Source organism: Temnothorax curvispinosus, unplaced genomic scaffold, assembly GCF_003070985.1.
Source record: "Temnothorax curvispinosus isolate PA1 unplaced genomic scaffold, ASM307098v1 QBEX01006264.1, whole genome shotgun sequence".
Taxonomy (NCBI): Eukaryota; Metazoa; Arthropoda; class Insecta; order Hymenoptera; family Formicidae; genus Temnothorax; species Temnothorax curvispinosus.
The window spans coordinates 1-22,970 of record NW_020216044.1 but is presented as its reverse complement, the minus strand read 5'-3'; the positions used below and the strand labels follow the sequence as shown (position 1 = coordinate 22,970).

General features: G+C 32.4%; 1 protein-coding gene and 1 long non-coding RNA gene across 6 annotated transcripts; both read right to left on the bottom strand.

The window, feature by feature from the left end:
- Window positions 1-1,598: 1,598 nt before the first annotated feature.
- Window positions 1,599-10,386, bottom strand: LOC112455594 (protein Tube). Of its 5 annotated transcripts, XR_003040874.1 has the most exons (4): window positions 9,866-9,953; window positions 5,770-5,794; window positions 4,836-5,344; window positions 2,575-2,812 (listed from the first exon to the last, which is right to left on the bottom strand). XR_003040874.1 is itself a non-coding variant. In XM_025017607.1 (3 exons), exons 1-3 carry the CDS (start codon window positions 10,024-10,026, stop codon window positions 1,741-1,743), a joined length of 582 nt encoding a protein of 193 aa, XP_024873375.1. In that variant the 5' UTR covers window positions 10,027-10,386; the 3' UTR covers window positions 1,599-1,740. The 5 variants fall into 5 exon arrangements, 1 of the variants encoding a protein (XP_024873375.1); XM_025017607.1 differs by lacking the exons at window positions 4,836-5,344; window positions 5,770-5,794 and adding an exon at window positions 1,599-1,991 and having other exon boundaries at window positions 2,499-2,668; window positions 9,866-10,386; XR_003040876.1 differs by lacking the exons at window positions 5,770-5,794; window positions 9,866-9,953 and having other exon boundaries at window positions 4,836-5,027; window positions 5,152-5,398.
- Window positions 10,387-18,482: 8,096 nt separating this feature from the next.
- Window positions 18,483-19,618, bottom strand: LOC112455595. The gene is made up of 5 exons (XR_003040878.1): window positions 19,467-19,618; window positions 19,263-19,376; window positions 19,114-19,170; window positions 18,687-18,992; window positions 18,483-18,567 (listed from the first exon to the last, which is right to left on the bottom strand). It is a non-coding gene; the product is annotated as an uncharacterized LOC112455595 (long non-coding RNA).
- Between the last annotated feature and the right edge of the window lie 3,352 nt (window positions 19,619-22,970).

Sequence of the window (22,970 nt, the reverse complement as noted above, 5' to 3'; positions counted from 1 at the left end):
CTGACTGACTGACTGACTGACTGACTGACTGACTGACTGACTGACTGACTCATCAACGCCCAGGCCAAACCCCTGAACCTAGAGACTTGAAATTTGGAGGGTGTATTCCTCTCATGACATAAGCACCCACTAAGAAAGGATTTTTAGAAATTCCACCCCTAAGGGGGGAAAAAAGGGGTAAAATGTGTTTTTTTTACGACTGTCTTGACTGACTGATTGACTGACTCATCAACGCTCAGGCCAAACCCCTGAACCAAATTTTTACCAAAAATATATAAAATAGGGGTAGAATTTTCCGGGGAGTGCCACTATGTGTATAGTTTTTTGTTACCAATTTTCTGGAAACCGATTTTTTTAATTTTTCCTATTTTTCGAAAAATAATTGATCAAATCTCAACAAACTATAGATCAAACAGGGGTAGAATTTTTCGAGGAGTACTATGAAGTGTATAATTTTTCGTTACCGATCTTTTGGAAGCCGGTATCGAAATTTTTTCAAACAATTTTTACCAAAATTATATGAAATAGGGGTAGAATTTTCCGGGGAGTGCCACTATGTGTATAGTTTTTTGTTATCGATTTTCTGGAAACCGGTTTTTCTAATTTTTCTAATTTTTCGGGAAATAATTCACCGAATTTCAAAGAATTGTAGATCAAACAGGGGTAGAATTTTCCGGGGAGTGCTATGAAGTGTATAATTTTTCGTTACCGATCTTTTGGAAGCCGGTATCGAAATTTTTTCAATCTTTTGGGAATTAATTGACCGAAATTGAAAGAATTGTATATGAAGTAGGGGTAGAATTTTACGGCAAGCGCCATAATGTGTACAGTTTTTGTTACCGATCTTTTTGGAAACCGGTTTTTTTAATTCTTTAAATTTTTCGGGAAATAATTGATTAAATATGTCAAAGAATTATACATGAAGTAGGAGTAGAATTTCTCGGGGAGTGCTATAAAGTGTACTATATTTTATTACCAATTTTTTTAAAAACCGGTTCCGAATGACCGAATTTCAAAGAATTGTACATAAAGTAGGGGTTGAATTTCCCGGGGAGTGCTATCAAATATATAATTTTTTATTACCGATCTTTTTGGAAAGCGGTATCAGAAGTTTGACGAATTTTTCGGGAAATAATTAATCGAATTTTAAAGAATAGTATTTAGAGAGAGAGAGAGAGGGGGGGGGAGAGGGAGAGGGGAGAGAGAGAGTAAGAGAGAGAGAGAGGGGGAAGAGGGGGGAAGAGAGAGATATATATACAGAGGGAGAGAGAGAGAGAGAGAGAAAGAGAGAGAGAGAGAGAGAGAGAGAGAGAGAGAGAGAGAGAGAGAGAGAGAGAAAGAGAGATACAGAGGGAGAGAAAGAGAGGGACAGCGGGAGAGAGAGAAAAACAGAGGGAGAGAGAGAGAGGGAGAGAGAGACAGAGAGAGAGAGAGAGAGAGAGAAAGAGAGAGAGAGAGAGAGAAAGAGAGAGAAAGAGAGAGAAAGAGAGACTATTTGCGTGTTTGATTAAGTGATTACATATATCCTCCGGGGCGAAGCCCGGGTAACCAGCTAGTTACAAAATAAATATCTGAGATGACTCCTTTAATTTATCAAATTTCTCAAAATATACATTTATTTATATTGCGTACATATATTTTTTAATAGACGAATTACAAACCTAGATCAATATCAAACATCCATTGCTTTAGACAGTTAAAATACAAACATCCCTTTATTATATATAAGCACTTTATAAGTTATTTACAGTTATTAAGAAATACAGGTAATTCTTCAGATGGTAATTCTTCATACTTATAACTTTGCGCTGCCTGCACATTTGCAGGTTTTTCAGAAGGGCATATTCTATTAATTATTGATGTTGATCCTATTATTATGGAATTAGCAAATGTATTCTGTGGAAGCATTTGCTTATCTAATTGATTTATGGCTGCATCACTTATATCGATAGAAGCAGCTGGACCATAATCTGGCCTCTTTGGTCTTTCCTCTGTATAATAAAAATAAAGTAATAAGTAAGAATAATTATAATTCTTTTAAATGTACTAAAAAAGTTTTATATATACAGGGTGTCTTTTAAAGAGTATCCACTGATTGTATAGCACTATTCTGTCTCAAAAATTGAGTCGAAAAGTATTGAATCGTCTTTTTTCTATAATGCTTAAAACAGTAATTATTAAGTAAACTTAATCTAATTAGCGCCGTCCTTTAGACAGGTGTACGTCAGTGAATGCACCTAGTAATGTGTATGACGACTTTTAGCAGCAGAGCACTCATGTACCAGGTATGAGGCTCACTGACGTACGCCTATCTAAAGGATGGCATGATTAAAGATTAGTTTTATTTAATAATTACCATTTTATTAAACATTATAGAAAAAAAATAATTCAAGATTTTTTGACTCAATTTTTGATAAGGAATAACTATATAATTAGTAGGCATTTTTTAAGTATATAACATTCCCTGTATATATAAAATTATGAAAAAACAACCTTACGTTTTAATATATCACATGCCACATAGTCAGCGGCCCTAAATAATTCTGCTTTTATAAGAAGTTCTAGTAAAAATTTTAATGTTGGTCTCTTTCTCCCCATAGTACTCCACTCATCCAAAAATATTTGAGCTGCATTGCGAATGTCTCTACGTGCCGTTTGTTCAATTTTGCTAATCATGCAATCATCACAAATCACAATAATGTATAATCAAAACATAAATTATTACACAGGTTCATTGCACAAAAAAAAGTATATTGTTCTGGGGTTGAGACCACATTACTCCTATGTATTTTGGTACCCGGTAAACACGAATCTGCAATAAAAAATAGCCCTGGTAACCATTCCTTTGCAATTCTGCTGTAAACTGCACGAAAAGTCGTGCACTAACTTTCGGGCAGGTCATGCGTTTTCTATTTCCAATTTTGACTATTTTTCTGTTGGCAGAAACTTGCTCTCGTCGTAGTGCAACAGAATTGTGGAAGATATGTGTATGCATTTACATACAGCAGAATAGTGCAAGAAATGCGGCAGATGCTTGCGCAAATCGCAGTGCAACATAATTGCGCCAGATTTGTAGCAGCGCCTACTGCTACCCATACAGCACAAAATATTTTTAAAATATTTTTTAGAAAGATTAAAATAATTTACAAAAATATTTTTTATATTTATAGCACCGCAGTGGTGTTGGGTAAGCCTTGCGTTGTATTGCTGGCGAAGATTGTCGCGAATGTCATGATTTTGATTCGCGCTTCGCCGGAGGCCTGCTTATATTAGATCCCAACTGAAATTTACTTGCGAGTTAGTTTTACCATTACGCGCCGCCTAGCGGCATCGTTGCAAACTAGCACATACAGCAGATTTCAACAAGAATTACGGCAGATGCTTGCGTAAAGAAGTAGAGCAGCAGAAATACAAATGATTTTGGCAGAAATAAACAAAACAAGGCAAATGAGAGCTCGTTCGCGACGATGGACGGGCGACAGTAATAAAATATTACAAATTGAATAAAATATATATAATAAAGTAAACGTTTTAGTCCTTGGTTTGGACCCTCCTCAGTACATATAGCTGGTCGAGTGAAATGCAGTGGTCACAAGTAGTAAAAAATGCAGTTATTCCGCTCTCCGATTATGAGAGTGTAGATCTCGTATCCTCAACGTGACTGTTACCTTAATTCCATAAAAATAAATAAATTAAACAAATATATATAGTCATACCTTAAAAAGTGATCACAAGAGTTACCTGACAGTCAAATTGATAAGATATACGACACCATCTCTCCGCGTAATACAATAAGTATTACGCGGCATTTTTGACTACTTGTGACCACTGCATTTCACTCGACCAGCTATATGTACTGAGGAGGGTCCAAATCAAGGACCGAAACGTTTACTTTATTATATATATTTTATTCAATTTGTAATATTTTATTACTGTCGCCCGTCCATCGTCGCGAACGAGCTCTCATTTGCCTTGTTTTTATTTATTTATCGTTATTGAGAGCGTTATCTTTGTTATTTTGGCAGAATATACCGTACATCTGATTTATCAACCAAACATTTTTCGAAATTCGTAACGCTAAAATGGACCGTATGGCCTACATCTCACAGCACGAAGCTATAACAGTTTCACAATCTCCACTTAACTTACCAGTAATTATTTCTATAAATATTTATAACATAAATTAAAAACAACTTTAATAATATTGATGATAATTATTTACACTTTATTTTAAAATATTTATTATAATTTTTTAGATACTTTCATTTTCCGGACATTATAATATTTACAAAATATTCAACGTATATATTTTCAAAATATTTAAATCTTTTTTATAAATATTTTATAAATATTTGATAAATATTTTGTGCTGTCTGGGAGTTTAGCGCGCTCGACAGTTCTTTTTCTGACGGGCAGATGCTGGCACGCTTTTTTCGCATTTCTGTCACTCGGATCTATACGGCAAAAACAACAATTTAAGCGACATTATACACTTGTGAAATTTTGCTGCAAATATGTTTCAAGAGTCTAGCACACTCGACTGCTCTTTTTCTCACGGGCAGATGCTCGCACGTTCTTTTCACGTTTCTGCCGGTCGGATCTGTACGGCAAAAACAACAATTTAAACGACATACACTTGTGAAATTTTGCTGCAAATATGTTTCAAGCGTCTAGCACACTCGACTGCTCTTTTTCTCACGGGCAGATGCTTGCACGTTCTTTTCACGTTTCTGCCGGTTGGATCTGTACTCAAAAGATACTTCCATATTGTTTTCACATTTCTGCTACATGTTTACTTTTAACAAATAGTATAAAATTTCACAGTAGCTTCTTACAGCAGACTACTGCAATAGTACAGTAAGTACTCGTTCAATCACAGATATTATGCACTTTTGTCGCAATTCTGGACTGATTTCTTGCGCACTTCTTCGGGACGCATCTGAACTAGCAAACTGGTTACCAGGGAGGGGTCGCCCAGTGGATTTCAGAGATAACCTCAAAAAACCGTAAAAGACTATTGCTGGATGCTGAAAAGAGAAACACAACAAAAAGGCAAAAAGCAACGTAGAAATCCTTTACATTAATATAGGTCGTTCGATGACAAACGCATACGCAAGCGTAAACCAATTTAGTTCTCGTTTATAAGATCACCTTCATTTAGGTGGCCTCATGCAGGTTTTCAGTCACTAAATTTCCTTACAGTATAAAATCTTCTGATCACCAAACTGGACTTACAGACGATAACTGTGCGAGTATTGCAAAATATTTTCCCGCTCTCAGAGGTATAACCATCTTCAGATTCGCCTTCAGCCTGCTGTTGTCTTCAGTTTTTTTTATGCCCGGTCTACAATGGATGTCGGAAGTCGGAGTCGTAAGAAATTGACCAATCACAGTTCATTATTCTTCGACCGCAAGGAGAATAATAGATTGTGATTGGTCAATTTCTTACGACTCTGACTTCCGACATCCATTGTAGACCGGGCCTTATATGGCCAGTCTACAATGAGTCGTTAGTCGTTAGTCAGATATCGGAAGAAATAGTTATAAGCGTATTATAAGCAATCGAAGGCCTGTAATCGGTGATCGTAAGAGATGGCATTTGGCCAATCGCTTATGATTGCCGATTACAAACTTCCGATCGCCTTATGACACGTTTATGACTTTTTTCGACTCTCTTCCGACATCTGACTAACGACTAACGACTCATTGTAGACTGGCCAATAGTCTAAACATCAGGAAAGACTGACACAAGTGTGTTTGTGCGTTTACCAATAAAATTCTGGTTGGTCTTGACCTGAAACAAATCATATTCTTTTTTTAAAGCCTTTACCACTAAAAAACGTGGTTTTTTACGGTTTTTTGAGGTTATCTCTGAAATCCACTGGGCGACCCCTATTTTTTATTGCAGATTCGTGTTCAGCGGGTCAAAATACCTAGGAGTAATGTGGTCTCAACCCCAGAATAATATACAAAAATGACTAGACATCGGATTTTTTTATATGCAGATTGGTGGAAAAGAGCAGTTAATAACTAAAATTATGTTATTCATAATATCCAACATATTCATACTGCAACGTATGTTAGGTATAAATATGTTGGATATTATAAATAACCTAATCTTATTAATTGCTCTTTTCCACCAATATGCATATATATGAAATCCGATATCTATTAATGACAAATAACTTAAGAAAAATGTAGTACAATCAATTTCTAGAAATCTTTTAATGATGCTGAGTATGAAGATTTCTTCTTTGATTTTTTGGAATTAAAGTATTCGATATTTTGAAATTGACGTATGTAATCGAATCTGTGCTTGAAAAAATTATTCTCATTTAATACAAGTTTTCCTCATTATCCGAAAGTAGAGTGTTCTTGTGAAATCTTTTTTTTGAGCCAAAAGGCATAAAGCGAGGAAGTAATTATCATTAATTTAGATGAGAAAAATTTTTGCTTGTAAAAGCGAAAATCCTCTTTGGACCTTTTTCGGTTAGCGGAAGCAGGTATTACTAAAGTAGGTCTTTCGTAAAAGCAAGATAGTGAAAAACAACCTTTCGAAAAATGGAGGATACCTGTGTTATAGGTATATATACATTATTTTTTATTTATCAAATAATATGAAGTATCAATTTTTATCAATAAAATGTATGTACTTTGCAATGTAGATTTATAAATCAATATCTTTTTATTTTTAATTTTCTCAATAACTTGAAAAGCATAGCATATCAAATTATATAACATATTGACTGCTTTATTAATATTCAGAATGAAACACAAAATCATAAAATTCATTACTTATAGTTTTACTTTATATATAACACCAGTTCTTTATTTCTCTAAGTTTATTTATAATGACTTAATTTAACATAGATTAGTTAAATCGATTATCGATTTAAGTATATAGATTATTTACTGTTCCGGCAAAATTAGAGCCGTGTTTCAAGACTGAAAAATATTCATCGTGGAGTTCACTGTTAAGTGATCCTTTGTTATTTAAGTGATTTCTAATCGTACAAACCTTGTACTCTTCTTTATTTCTTCTTATATATTAATAAAGCATGGCAAATATGTATATGTATAATACTATTGCAATATGTAATGTAACACCTACAATCACAATTTAATAATATTCAAAGAGATACAAAGACTTATAACTTTTTTATAAAATATAAATTATTTTATATTCTAAAATTTGTATAAAGTAATATTGAATATATAAAATTATATACTGCAATAAGAAAAGAAATCTTTATACCTAAAATTTCTCAAATTTGCAATGTAATACGCTTTACTATGAAAATAATAAATATTTGGATTAGGATGCTTTATATAATATATTCGCATGTTGATAAAAATACTTTGAATTACATTATATGCCTTTTAGTAAATATTAAGTTTAGGTTCCTCATATTAGATATTGATATTGATATTGAAAAGTACACTCGATTGATATCTTGTGTAAAACTGGTTTGGAAAACAAAAATTGCTATTTATTACTATAAAAAAAAACCAGTAATTAAAGAGGTATTTTTTTGTCTGTTTTTCGACGATTGATGGAAGTGTAAAGCCAAATCTACAATGTGCTCTTTGCTTCCTGTTTTCTACTCTTAACCTCTGCGACTATCTCGTATTTCGCAATTCTGTAACGTGATGTTTCTTGTCTCTTCTGAAGTTCGTCAATTTTTATCTTGCGACTATCTCGTATTTCGCAAAGAGGTTAAAAAAAAGGCCACTTCGACCAACGCCGATTAACTTTAATCGACGATTAACTTAATCAGCAGTGTCGCCAACAACAAGATATTTGTCGTTGATGTGTATGTCGTTCTTAACCACTCTTCTCAAATATTATACTACTTCTCTTTAATTTGAATAAAGGTGTTTCGATTTTTATTTAAAATATCTACGAAAACGTGTTTATGTAACATGGCTAGAATTATTAATTTTTTATTATTTGATGAATACGAGGGTTATGACCTTCCAATAAAAAGGAATCGACGAAAACCACGTATAATCAGGCCACGTATAAATTATTTAGAAATTTTTGTCATTTTAAAAGAAGATTTGCAATATCAAAGAAAAACTTTAACATGATATTAGAAAAAATTTATGTTGAATTACAACATAAGACTAATCGGTATGTATAAATATTTAATACAACAATTTAAAATTATATATGATATAATAAACAAGACAAAATAAATTTATTATAAAAAAATAAAACATTAAAAATGTTTATACATACTATGGGAATGCATATATGTATTCTGTCAGTTTATTAGTTTATTTTAATTTATTTTAATTAATATTCTCTCAATTCTGGTGAATAGTATATTATATATTATAACAACACAAATTAGATTATTAATTTTTTCCAAAATTCTTTGCTTTGTCAGTGAAAAATTAACACAGGTTGTATTTTTGACCAAACTGAAATTTATTCTTACGTTAACTCGACGTTTCGACACTGGTTTGTGTCCTTATCAAGAGATTTATAAAAGTATACAAAATGAAGTCGTTACAAGCATGTTGTTACAGGAACGAATGTCGCACGAGAAACAATCAAGGAAATATCTACCTATCTCATATTGTTCGCAAATTGCATTAGCCACCCACAAAGTTCTTGCAGTTCTACTAACATTGTCAAATCTTAAAAAAGTCGCAATCCAGAGCGAGCCGCAGTCATGATGTGAACGGAACCAACCGGTGACACGTCGTTCCGGATCGAAAGACAGCGACTAATCTCCGATATATAAATAAACGACTGTATAGGTCAAACAAATAAAAATAACGCTTAGAGAGTAATTATTACGTGGCTCTTATGATTCTATCGTATAGCGGATTGAGATTCTCAGTGTCTTTTTTTAAATTGATCGTGTTCTTTTGTTCTTTTTTTATGTAAAACATCTCTGCAATCTCCCTCTTCCTTACATTTCTCTCTCTATGCATAATTTCCGTATCGGACCATTTAAAATTATGCCCGTGTGTAAGTCGATGCTTGCTAACAACGGAGTGTTTATTCACATCTTTTTTGATGTCACCTAAATGTTCCTTCACACGAGTTTCCAAATGTCTTAGGGTTTGTCCAATATAAGAAACGTTACAGTCATTACATTCGATTTTGTAGACCACTCCTGTTTCTTTCATATTTTCGAGCTTATCTTTGCCCCGTTTTATAATTGAATCTAGCTTTTTGGGGATCGTGTAAAGGACATTGTAGATTTGGCTTAAATCAGTGTAAATGTCTCTAACCTATCAATATGGTTTATAGCACATAAATTTTTGTTGTAACGCGCGTTAATGGTAATTAAGCTTACATATTATGTGAATATATAAAGATTTGGAAATCTGTCATATAAATATTTAAAGTTGTATAAGCACGGCAGAGACAATAAACGCAAAATTTGAGGTTAATATGTGTATGTGTATGCGCGCGCGTGTGTGTATGTACATGTTACGCTCAAAAACCGAAAACGCTCACTGAACGAAAAAAAAAAAAAACAACCACGACGCGTTGTGGATGCTGATTGTCCAAATATCAAAATGAGATATTTTTCCGCGCGATGTGTGAACGTTTTTTTATTGTCCACAACGCGATGTGTGCATTTGAGAAACGTCTAACGCAATAAAGATTGCATCAACAGAGTATCTGAAAATAGCTGATTATTATACGAATTTTATATGAATTTCCAATTTTCCACAAACATTGTGAACAACAATTAATTATTGTTCTTATATTACTGAGCGACGATTTGTTTTTCAAAATTTTATTTTTACAGAAAAAATTCGAATAAATATAATTTTATCAAAATATATAAAGAGATCGAGGAATCAAACTTAATATTTATCGAAACATTATGTAAATTACCTGATATGGTCACTACTAAATTTAGAAACATTTCCTTGTTTAGGCACAATAGACATCAGTTTTTTCCATGAATCAGAAATGCTTAATATACTTCCTAATTCATATAGTTCAGCGGGTCTCAATTTTCGTATTTCCATATCCAAGTGTGTCTCATAAGGCATTTTTTGCGATAACAAACAGTATTATATAATTAAATTTGTTCATCGAATTTATAGTAGCTCTGCTACGTGCTCCGATAATCACTGTCAGATCTTCTGCCCTGAATATTGGAATGAACATAGGAACTATGAATGGTCTAAATAGAAAGAAAGTAAGGTGTACTACTACATCATGCTACTTCCATAGTATAAGGATATACAGTAGGGACAATCCTTCGTTTTCGACTCAGCCATACAGATTTGCTTGCGCATCTCAAGCGGCCACGTTCTTAGACATGCACCAATCCCGTTCAAAACAATGACCCTATAGTAAAGATCATTCAAGTAAGAGATTGGACACCATCCACCGTCCGCCATATTATTCAGGACACCTATGGCGCGTTTTCAAAAAAATGTTTAAATCAGTTCAGTATCTATATAGTTTATTAACATACAAAAACTAAATTTAATTAAAAATTCATATGTGTATTAATAGTTCAAAGAAAAAAATCTAATTTTTGAAAAAATTTAAAAATAAACACGTTATAATAATGTTCAAATAGCGCGAAGTATATATAACCACTATATCAAAATTATTTATCTTCCTATTTATATTTTTAAAGAAGTGAAAGCATTTAAAACATTGACAGAAAGCATTAGTTAGATTATATCTTATTTTAATTAACCTATTAACCTCTTAACGTATACTAGCCTCCTCAAATTTTTGTTTATTTTTTAATAAAAGAACTTTTATTACTTGCTATAAATTATTATACTTGTTAGCATAAAGTTGGTGTCATACAAGTACGATTTCTTGAATAATTGCACGTTGTTTGCACTGAAGTTACAAATCTCGCAAGCGCCAAGCAGAAACGTTAATATTATTATCATTAATAAATTTGATTAATTTCTTTACACTAAACATAATTTTCGACCTATATTGACATTATTATTACAATTTTGATTTAATTTGCTAGAGTTTTAATATTTTTATTTTGTTAAATAATTATAATTGTAATGTTATTTTGATTTAATACTTTATAATTTTAAAGAAAATAATTTATTATTTAAGTATATTATAAATATTTAAGGGTCGACAGGAGTAACACTACCGACCTCTGTCGGGTTGCTTAGCTGCGAGTCCGTATTTTATTTATTATAAACTTTTTAAGAGCCAAAATGGAAAATCCGGCTATGTACCATCTTGCGGCTGATATTACTGATTAAAACGAGCATAAGTTTAATGAGATTCGTTAATTAATTTGGCTAAAATTTGGGAAAAGCCGTTCCTGAGCAGCTTTGCAGCTCTAAACAAGCCTGCTTTTAATCAGTAATATCAGCCGCAAGCTGGTACATAGTCGGATTTTACATTTTGGCTCTTAAAAAATTTATAATAAATAAAATACGGACTCGCAGCTAAGCAACCCGACAGAGGTCGGTAGTGTTACTCCTGTCGACCCTTAATAATGATAACTTTTTCCCTTGTAGTTGTCCTGAACAATATGACGGATCAAAGTACCAATCAAAAGTTGTCTAAACGATGTCCAATCTCTTAAGCCCCTTGCACAATGCTAGGCAATAGGCAATAGGAATAGGAAATAACAAAAAAATCGTTAATTACAACCTAAAAAATTCGAATGCTATGATTGGTTTTGGCAACAGGCAATAGGCACAGAATTTCCAACGTGACGGAAACTCTGTGTCTATTGCCTGTGTCACTGTTTTATTCTGCATTTATACATGATTTCTGATTTCTATTCCCTGTTCCTATTGCCTATTGCCTAGCATTGTGCAAGGGGCTTTACTTGAGGATCTCTACCCTATAGTATCTCCGTTACTGCAAAGCGATAAAAAAAGATAACCAAACTTAATGAGCGTTACCGTCACGCCGCTTTCATATTTTGTGTTATAACTGATAACTCTACTGTGCTTTCTTTATTGAAGGAAAATAATCGGATGTGTGCTGTGATCATATTGATCATTTTATTATTTAAAAAGATTTACTAATGGCGGTAGTCTCGAATATTCTTTTGATACGGTACTTGCAGCCCAAGGACATGGCGGACCTAGAAAGGGTGCATCCCCATGGAGAAAGAAATAGCGGAACGGAATTAAAACGGAATTCCTTTGATTGGCTAATATCCCATCTTGAGAGCCCCCACCTGGAGATTAGCCAGTCAGAGTGATTCCGATTTAATTCCGTTCCGCTATTTCTCTCTCCATGGGGATGCAGCCTTATACTGTGCTACTACGCACATTTCTGAACAGCCAATAAAATTTTGTTCTAGCGATCGCCATTTGTGGCAAATTGGGTACAAAACAAAAAATTAAAATGCTTTGAAAAAAATATATAATATTATATATAATATAAAAAATATAAAATTGCTATAAATATATCTTTGTTAGTCCAAATTTTTATAAATAATGTTTTAAAAAGCGTCACATTTGAACATAAACGAAACGCCATCTCATTGGCTCACGGACTTGTGACGTCACCACGATAAAACTCGATGACATCTCCATAAGAGAAACAAGTGTCAGTGTTAAATAATATTCAGAATAATAAATTTCTTTCGCCAGTATATAGAATAACAATTAAAGTAATTTAAATCGACCGTGACTGGCAATATATAACGTCTTTTCGATATGAACATTGAAAAAATTAAATAATATTGTTTTAAGACGATATATCATATCAATATATAAAGTAAAAACTCGAAAAAATGGTTGATTCGGGCTTTGTAAAAGGTAATTCCAATAATTTACCAAAAGTAGACATGTTTATAGTATGTGAATATGTGAAAAATAATGACAACTTTAATGCTGCTGAGGTCCGCAATGCAAAAATGAACGTGTAAGTTTTTAACATAAGAAAATTTATTAAAATTTGATTATATTTATCTTTTACAATATTGTTAATATGGCTTACACATTTATTTGTTGTTATTTTAGTTCTTCTCGACAAAACTATGGAGATTTCGCGGTAATTATTTAGTTTAGGGGCCTTACCTCAAAATATCGATGTAATTATGCTCAATCGACGCGTTTTTGCACGAAACGAAAGAATCTGGCAGAAAAAAATGTCGCTCTGCCCCGCGACGCGAGATATTAAACGTTAAAGTTGACAGAAATCAGTATGCCTATATTCTCTAACTTTTTAACGACGATGTCGTTATTGTTATGTAGCGACAATTGTCGCTTGCGCGAACGACACTGTAACGATAAAGCTATTCTGTAACTTAGGCTAACGATACCGTATCGATACAAAATGCGGTACTGACGTCGTTACCGAAACGAGTATACTCGGATTCATATAACTCTATCGCTGTAGTATTCAGCCAATAAAATCTCGTCTTTGAAACATCCTTTCTGATGAGTTTAAGGAGATGCTAAAGTGACTCAATTACCGACAATTACAGTCAAAGGTCTAATTTTGAAACGGCTTTATAGATCGCAAAATCCTTTTACAGGAGTAAAGTATAGGTACTAATGAAGGGTGGGATATTGTAAAATAATTAATAATAATTGAAAAAAATGTAAAAATGCTGTCACCTCATAACCTTATTTTCTAATATAAATAGTTGTATAAGTAATATGTACGAAATGAAATGTTTCCACCCTTCAGAACGTGCACAAACAATAACGTACCTTTGAAATTGAGATTGAAAGCCTGGAATAAAAATAAGAGCTTCGAAAAAATCGTGTATATTTTTCACAAAAATATTCACGCAGAGCCATATATATAATACTACTATATTGTCAGCATCCATAAGCGGTGCGGGTCGAAACACTACGGTGCCGACAATCACCGTCTGTCTCTATCCACAGTTGCCTTGCCACTTATGCGCATGCTCGGCAACTAATGGGCGTCAAATGTGAGATCGGTGAGGGGGGAACTTAAAGGTAACCGGTGCCTCGAGCCCATAACCTAAAATTTCTGTTAATTGCATCAGTAACAGCAATTTTTTACTAAAATGGGTAAAAAAAAGTGTTACTTATGCGATTACAAATTTGATAAAAATAAGCACATTTCTTTGCACCAGTAAGTATTACATGTATATGTATGTAAACAAATAAATTAACTTTGCGTCCACTATGTCAAATAAATACATACTTATAAGTATAATACGTTCTAATATATAAGAATGAAAGAAAAGAGTGCTGTCACTAATAAAATAATTCTTATTTCAAGCTTCCCAAACCAACATCAGCAGAATCGTAAACAGTGGTTAGAAGTTTGCGGATTGAATGAAACGGATAATGTGTCCCAAGTTTTTGTGTGTACACGTCATTTCCATCCACACCATTACACTGTCGCAAATAAAAAGATAAGGTTACTTTCTATGGCTGTACCTAGCACAGTTATTTTAAGTCCTGAAGCAGAGGTTGGTAAGTAACCAAACATTTCAACAATTATTATATATCGAGATCAAAAGAAAAATATAATCAGTCGTACCATTAATAAATATTTTGTAAATGCAGAAAAGATTTGTTCTCTTCCACCAAAGAAAAATTCAACGGACATTACCTATGATAATCACAGCATTGTTCAATCGGACGAAATAATACAACCATGTATTCAGAGTGACAATATTGGTATATATATGAGCAATATGGGTTTTCATTTTTATATACTATACATTTGTAATGTAATATTTTATTATTTAAAAAATTATTTTTTATTGTAGAGTCCAGCATTGTTTTGGATCATGTCGAAAACATCTGTGAAGACATAAACAACAACAAAGAAAACAGGGAAATGCTCACAATCAATAACGTCATTACCGATAACAATACAGCAGCTCTTTAAAGTCTCAATGTTACAATGGTAATTCATTTTCATCATTAAATTAATTTTGGCATTTTTTCTTTTTTAGAAAATGTATATTTTGTAGAGTACATAAATAAGTGCACTATAAATGTAATTTATATTTTTTTACATTTTAGGTTTTGAAGAATTAACACCTAAGAAAGAACGTCGTGTTTTACAGCCTCGATACGTTTCCGAAATTGAATTGTCTGATTTTGCTACTCCTCGAAAAGCTAAAAAGACATTAAACTTTATAAAGTCTACAGATGCTAAGAAGTCTAAAGCTATTGCATGACTAAAAGCCGCAAATAGAAAACAGGCTAAACGGATTGTCACTATGAAGCAGATGATGTCTCATCTTCAGAAGAAAGGACTGATCTCGAAGAATGCTGAAGATACTATACTAGTAATACAATACGATTTGCTATATTTTAATTTTAATAATTTTAAGTTTTTATAACATTTAATTTATCATTTTTATTATTAGGGATTGATTCCGGAGAAAATAAAACAAATTTTAAACAAGAAGTTGAAACACAGTAAAAGCTATTCACCAGAGATACGCAGTTTTGCTCTGACTCTACACTTTTACTCGCCTAAGGCATAACTATGTACGTAAAACATGGAATAATCTACTGCCAAGTCCCACAACTATTAGAGAGTGGTACCGAGTTGTTGACGGATCACCAGGCTTCACAAAAGAAGCCTTACAAGCAATTGCGTTGCGGTATACAGACTCAAAACCTACAAAAGTAAATTTAGTGATAGATGAAATGTGAATACGGGAACAAATTATTTTTGATGAAAACCGATTTTACGGTGGCGTCGATTATGGCACTATATTACATACATATAATGATAACGATTGCGTTCCTGTAGCTAAAAGTGCCTTAATGTTTATGGTTGTATCTCTTAATGACAATTGGAAAGTACCCATTGGGTACTTTTTAATTAACACTTTAAATAGTGTTGAACGAACAAACCTATTACGTCGGGCATTGCAAGAGTTAAATAACAGTAAATGTAAAGTGTATTCTATCACTTTTGATGGCGCTTCTTCCAACATTTGTATGTGCACTGATTTAGGCGCAAATTTTGCATATGGCCCAAAATTTAAACCATATTTTATTAATCCGGAAACAAATGAAGAATGCTTCATTTTTTTTTACTTCTGCCATATGATTAAGGAGGTTCTACAGATAATGGATGTATCTAAAAATTGGAAAAAACTTTATGGACGTGTAAATTGAGATGCAAGAAAAGTGCTCGAAAAATTTTAGCATCGGTTTACCGTGTAAAAATTTGCAAAAATGAATTTTGAAATCAGTTTTTAACATAAACTACATATGGCAGAGGGGCTCTTGGAGACAGGAAACGAGATATTAATTATATAAAGGCGACCCACCAAAGCTCAAAAAACGGAGCTCTTATAGATCTTAATCTAAGCTTTTCAGAAATATCGAGAAAAACAAGGGTTATCGCGTAAAATTTTGTGATATTGGCTATTGAAACAGGCCATATCACAGTTCACGTAGCGTGCTTCGAATAACAAGGGAGATTTGGCAATGTCGCAGCGACTGCACCCGCGCGAAAAGTGTACAGCCAGTACAGCACCACAGTATGACAGCACCTCAAACTTAAGCACCTAACGTTTACGAGCGCTTACGGAGAATACTCGCTCTAGAATTATGTGAAATTGTGAAATAACCGTGGTCATATGAGCAGAACTGTCAAGTTCGCGACGTTACCACATTTTCTTCCATTATAAGCCGCCAGAGTCAAAGGAGCACTTACACGATATTTTTAATTATTCCTCGCTTCGACTAATATGGGTATGATATAAGCTCTAACGTCATCAAAATTCACGAAAATATTTTATGAATACTTAGAACCGATGAATTTGAAGATTTTCTCTTTATCTCTCAACTGACTAGAGAGTATCTGTAGAACCTCCTTAAATTAGTGAGAAATACGTTAGGCGATAAAAAAATTTTAAAAACAAGCGACAACGATATAATTTCGTGGAATCATATAAAAATGTTGCACGAATTTCAAACAAAAGAAGGTTTAAGAGCCGCGAATAAACTAACGAATAAACACATTAATTTTGAGAATAATCGGATGAATGTTAAATTAGCAATTCAAACTCTCAGCGAAAGCGTTTATAAATCATTTGTTTTTTTAACGAGTTTGCCTGATGAGCATGTAAAATCACAATTTAAGGATTGCCTTAAGACAGCAAATTTTTGTTTACAGTTTAACAATATGGGAGATATGGTAAACTGTAAAAATAAATTTTTTAAGCACAATTTTAATACACCATTAAATGAAAGTAATTACTCAGTTATGCGAGCGTACGCTGAAGGTTTTAAAAAATATATTACAACTTTACGCTTGGAAGATGGTACGCCAATATTACAGAGCAATAGAAGAACAGGTTTTATAGGATTTATTATTTGTTTACGAAATATGTTTCAATTATTTGAAAAATTAAAGATACACCAAGTGTCTTATCTCTTAACATATAAGTTATCGCAGGATTACTTGGAAACATTTTTTAGTGCAATAAGAGCTCGGGGAGGATTTAATAATAACCCCAATGTAGTGCAATTACAAAGCGCTTACAAACGTTTGTTATTACGTAATGAACTCCATGAATTTGAAAATGGTAACTGCTTATTTGATGGAATTGAATTCTTCATGTGACATCGCGACCAAACAATTTTACATGTCCCATTGGAAATGAAAGTGTAAACGAAAGTGTTGAGTTTGATAATGAATATGTGAAGTTATTATGCAATTTAACTCCTTATGTTGATAATGTTGTGCAATACATCGCTGGATACGTATCATTCAAACTACAAAAAGTTATTGATTGCACTGTATGTAAGGCTCAAGTAATAGGAGAAGAAATGCCTTTGTTATCAAAGATAAAAAATCGAGGGCCTTATTTAAGTTTGTCAAGAGATGTATGCACAATTTGTCAAATATCCGAGAAAATTATACGATAGAATTCTAATAATATTAAACAAATTTATATAAAACAGAAATTGGTTAATGAAGTTTTAAATGCAATTGACATGCCATTTTCAAATTTAGTCATGGAAAATCACATACGTACCCAAAGCCGCATTTTAGACAATCATAAAGTTCAATTATGTAAACATATTGTTAATTTTTATATCAACGTTAGACTGTTTCACGAGAGTAAAAAAATGTCCGAGAAGCAAAAATACGTCCGTTCAAAATTTACAAAACTCGTTTTTTTTAATAATCAATAATTTTAATAATTATAAACTACTGCCGTTCTTTAATTTCTAAATTAAAATTGTATTAATGTCGTAAACATTATAAATCAGAATACAGTTAAGTCATATTTAGTTTTGATCGTAAGAAGTTGAACTTCTAGCAAATATGTTTGTATGTGATAAATATGTACCTGTTAAAAATAAAAATATGGTAAATATTTTTTAAATAAAAGAGATATAATATAATGTAAAAAATGTAATTTACTTGTATACAAATTCTTGTAAAAATCCTTATTACATTGATAAATACTAATTACAATTTACTTGTGTAAAATAAGGTACACAATTCATATTTTATATAATATACTATGTATAAATCTTTCTACATAATTAATATTAATTTGTCAATTTTGATTGACGTCAATTGTCATTCAATTTTTTTCTCTGTTCCTTTTTTCGTTTACTTTAATGTCAAACAAAAAACTGTTGGAGCAAAACTTCTATTTGCTGTAAAAATAAAGAAACGTATTAGTTACAAAATAAAAAATAAATATGTTAATTTATTGCTTGGTCTAATACAAATAATATTTTATTACATAAACATGTATTCTATTTTGAAAACTAACCTTTTTTGATGCACAAGATTTACATCCATTCTACTTTATTGTGTATTCTTAGGACCTTCTAAGATCACTTCTTTTTTCTGAAGATGAGACAACATCTGTTTCATGTTAGCAATCTGTTTAGCTTGTTTCCTATTTGCGGCTTTTAGTTGTGCAATAGTTTTAGACTTTTTAACATCCATAGACTTTACAAAGTTTAATGTCATTTTAGCTTTTCGAGGAGTAGCAAAATCAGACAATTTAATTTCGGAAACGTATCGAGGCTGTGTAAAACACGACGGCCTTTCTTAGGTGTTAATTCTTCAAAACCTAAAATGTAAAAAAATATAAATTATATTTATAGTGCACTATTTATGTACTCTACAAAATATACATTTTCTAAAAAAAAAAAAAAAATGCCAAAATTAATTTAATGATGAAAACAAATTACCATTGTAACATTGAGAATCACAGATGTTTTCGACGTAATCCAAAACAATGCTGGATTCTACAATAAAAAATAATTTTTTAAATAATAAAATATTACATTACAAATGTATAGTATATAAAAATAAAAATCCATGTTGCTCATATATATACCAATATTGTCGCTCTGAATACATGGTTGTATTATTTCGTCCGATTGAACAATGCAGTGATTATCATAGGTAATGTCCGTTGAATTTTTCTTTGGTGGAAGAGAACAAATCTTTTCTGCATTTACAAAATATTTATTAATGGTACTGATTGTATTTTTCTTTTGTTCTCGATATACAATAATTGTTGAAATGTTTGGTTACTTACCAACCTCTGCTTCAGGACTTAAAATAACTGTGCTAGGTACAGCTACAGAAAGTAACCTTATCTTTTTATTTGCGACATTGTAATGGTGTAAATGGAAATGACGTGTACACACAAAAACTTGGGACACATTATCCGTTTCATTCAATCCGCAAACTTCTAACCACTATATATATATTTGAAATTTATAAATATAAAGATTGCAAATATAATTAATTAAATAAAAACTAAAATTCGTAAATGTAATGTATAGAAATCCCCGTTCTGGCCAATATGCTTTTATATAAAAAAAGTCTTACTTTAAAAGCCTTTACTTTAGCATAACAGTATTTAAATTTAATATTTAAATGCATAACAATAATTACATATTAACTATATCGAGAAAAAAAGTAGTTTATAATGTTCTTTTTACTCTTATTAAAATATTAGCTATTAATGTTTATAAGCGGCCACGAGCAACAACAAAGAGATATTGGATTAAAATAAAAACAGTTTCTTAAATAAACAATACACATGGTTAACGTTTCGACTGTACTTAGTTTTCTTCGGAACAGATTACTACGATAAAAGAAGATAAATATAAAAAAACATGATAATAATTAATGTTCAAGTTTACATACTAAAACATTAAACATGATTCTAGACTAAAACATTAAACAATCACCTAATAATATAAACAAAGTAAACAATAATTTAATTAAATCACAAATATAAAAACGCCAGAATAATCGAATAAAACCATAACAAGAGAGATATTTATATTGAGAAGTGGTGTAAAATCTCTTCCGTCAGGAAAAGAATGTAAAGAATTATTAACGGAGGTATTCTGATTTAAAAGATCTTTATGAAAAATATATATTTTTCAGGAACTTTTTATAGGGAAACGAAGAAAGTGAATAACGTTAAACTTTGCATGTTCTCTTCACCTTATTTTAAAAATTTATTTTTATTTTTTAAGTAACAAAATAAATGCTCTTCTTTTCTGTTATATCCTGGTCACCATAAATGACAGACGGTGTAAATAATTCTTGCTGTTCTAGGCATCTGAAACGCAAAAAGCTAAAATTTTCTTATTCAGAAGAAGTATATGTGGCTATCGTCTGAACTAGAAATAAACCAATATTTCCATTCTAGGTTCTAGCCGGCTTTTTTATCAAAAATATTATTAATCAATATTAAATAAACCATTTACAATCTGAGCTTAGATTTTATAGTAGTTTAATATTTTTTATATACTATATATTTACATATTTTTCCAACTTTAATCAACTACGCGCCGACTAACTTGTCAGACTTACAACACAGACGTTGCCTACGCCCGACGCGTGCAGACGCATGCAGACGTTGTTACAATCGTTCAAGAAAACTGTTCAACATTTTATGTGTTGCTGCAGAAGAAATTCGTAATATCGGCGGACAAATTATACGCTAGTGGTTAGTGCTGCTAGAAAAGATCGTAGTATTTTAAGGATTCATGCTGTAGATCCATACACGGACAGAGGAGGGCTTGCGCGACCAGCATATCCCCTCCATCTGAGTAGTTCGGACACAAACCATAGCATGGATACGAACCCATGTATCGTTACCCGAGTCCTCTCTGATCGTTACCGAGCGTAACGCCGTAGTTGACGTTTACTTTCTCAGAGGGCAGATTAGGACAGACGTCCCCCGAAGCCGGATAGCCGCTCTCAGGCACCTCTATGAAGTTGGCCGGACAACTTCAACGTATCGAACTTTCATTAATTGGAATCGATTGGTGGTCGTTTGGTGGTCTTTGGTAGTCTAGTCCGATCGTTTGGTGGTTAGTCGTTTTCCTGTAAAATAAAAATAAAATTTCCGGTGTAAAGTTAGCCGGACAATTTTTATTTTATTAGTGGTCACGAATATCGTCATTAAAACGTTTGGTGGTCAATGGTTTTCCTAAGAAATAGAAAAAACCGTACTCTCACGCCATTGGTCGTATGACTCCGTGACGTTAGCTCGGTAATTTGATGGATAAACATTATTTATCAATCAAATTGACTTTCATACGGCTCAATCGACGCGGAATCGTTTGGTGGTCACAAATATCGTCATTAAAACGTTTGGTGGTCAATCGCTTTCCTAAGAAATAGGTAAAACCGTACTCTCACGCCATTGGTCGTATGACTTCGTGACGTTAGCTCGGTAATTTGATAGATAAACATTATTTATCAATCAAATTGACTTTCATACGGCTCATTCGTGACCACCAAACATTTTTTCATTCCTGAATTTTGCCCAATTGCAGTAAAAAATTCAGGAATTTTTTTCTCGTCGCCAAAAATGAAAAAAAAAAAATTCTCCGTCAGCCGAAAGCCAATACAATGTAGATAATGAGCATATTTTTTATTTTTGTTTCAGACGACTGGTTTTCGCGAAATCATGTACACCATCCGAAAGTCATAGGAATGCGCGAAACGGCTTAACTCGACGAGTTTTATATTTAGTTAGGCAACAAAATTTTGACACGTTCTTCAATGTGTATAGAAAATAATAAAAAAAAATTACTGGTGTTTCATAAATATTTTGTTAGAAATTAATTCCTGAAAATTATCCTGAAACACAGTGTACTAACCCCTTAAATGTAGGATACTTAAAAGTACAAAAAAACGTAAAGAATAAATTTTTGTTGTTGTTCTGCACAATTGTTTTTGGATCTAAATAAGAAAGTAAAAAATTGCAAATTTTTACAATGTTTTTGTAATGTATCCAAAAATCTTTACGAAAAAATTGGCGATTATACCACTTGATAGAGCAAAGTTTTAGCTTTAAGAATCCATTTTGCGAATTGCGGTACAATGATTTTTAACGGAGTTATTGATAGCCGTACCGTTAGCGTATACCGAATAAAAAACGAAACAGGGATGAAGTACTTGCAATACAACACTTTTATTCGGACCAGTACATAAGTAAAGAATCGCGTGAAAGGCAATGAATGTTACAAAACGTTATTGCAGCAAAAAAAGCTTAGGTCAGTGTTGCCATAACTAAAAGCTCACTAGAGTGAAGCGAATGACAGCGCCACACCACGCCAATGTATGCAACCAAAAGAAAAGAAAACCCTTAATTTATCTTGGTTATATATGACTCTAACACTCCTCCTTAATCAATATAAATTAAATTACAGCGATCTCTTAATGTAATGAACTTATTTTTAACTAAACCTTTGGTTAGTAAATCGGCTAGCATAGTTTCAGACGGACAATATTCGCATATGATATGCTTTTTATCAATGTGGTCCTTTACAAAGTGAACTTTTGTGTCAATATGTTTTGTCCTATTACTTAATTTTTCGTTGATAATCATTTTCAAGACGCTTTGATTATCTTCGTAAATCTTGGTATGAGTTTGTCCTGTCCATCTAAAATCCTTCAGAAGTCTTTGTATCCAAATCGATTCTTTGCATGCTTCAAAGAGTGCGATAAATTCCGCTTCGGTCGATGACAAAGCGATGCAGTCCTGTTGTTTGCAACTCCAACTAATCGC

Bases quoted from the DNA above. Each gene is read 5' to 3' on its own strand.
- LOC112455594 (XM_025017607.1), bottom strand. From the start codon at position 10,026: ATGCCTTATGAGACACACTTGGATATGGAAATACGAAAATTGAGACCC. The intron at 2,669-9,865 runs GTAATTTACATA...TTGCATGATTAG, and splicing joins TTTAGTAGTGACCATATCAG to CAAAATTGAACAAACGGCAC. The intron at 1,992-2,498 runs GTAAGGTTGTTT...TTTATTATACAG, and splicing joins GGCATGTGATATATTAAAAC to AGGAAAGACCAAAGAGGCCA.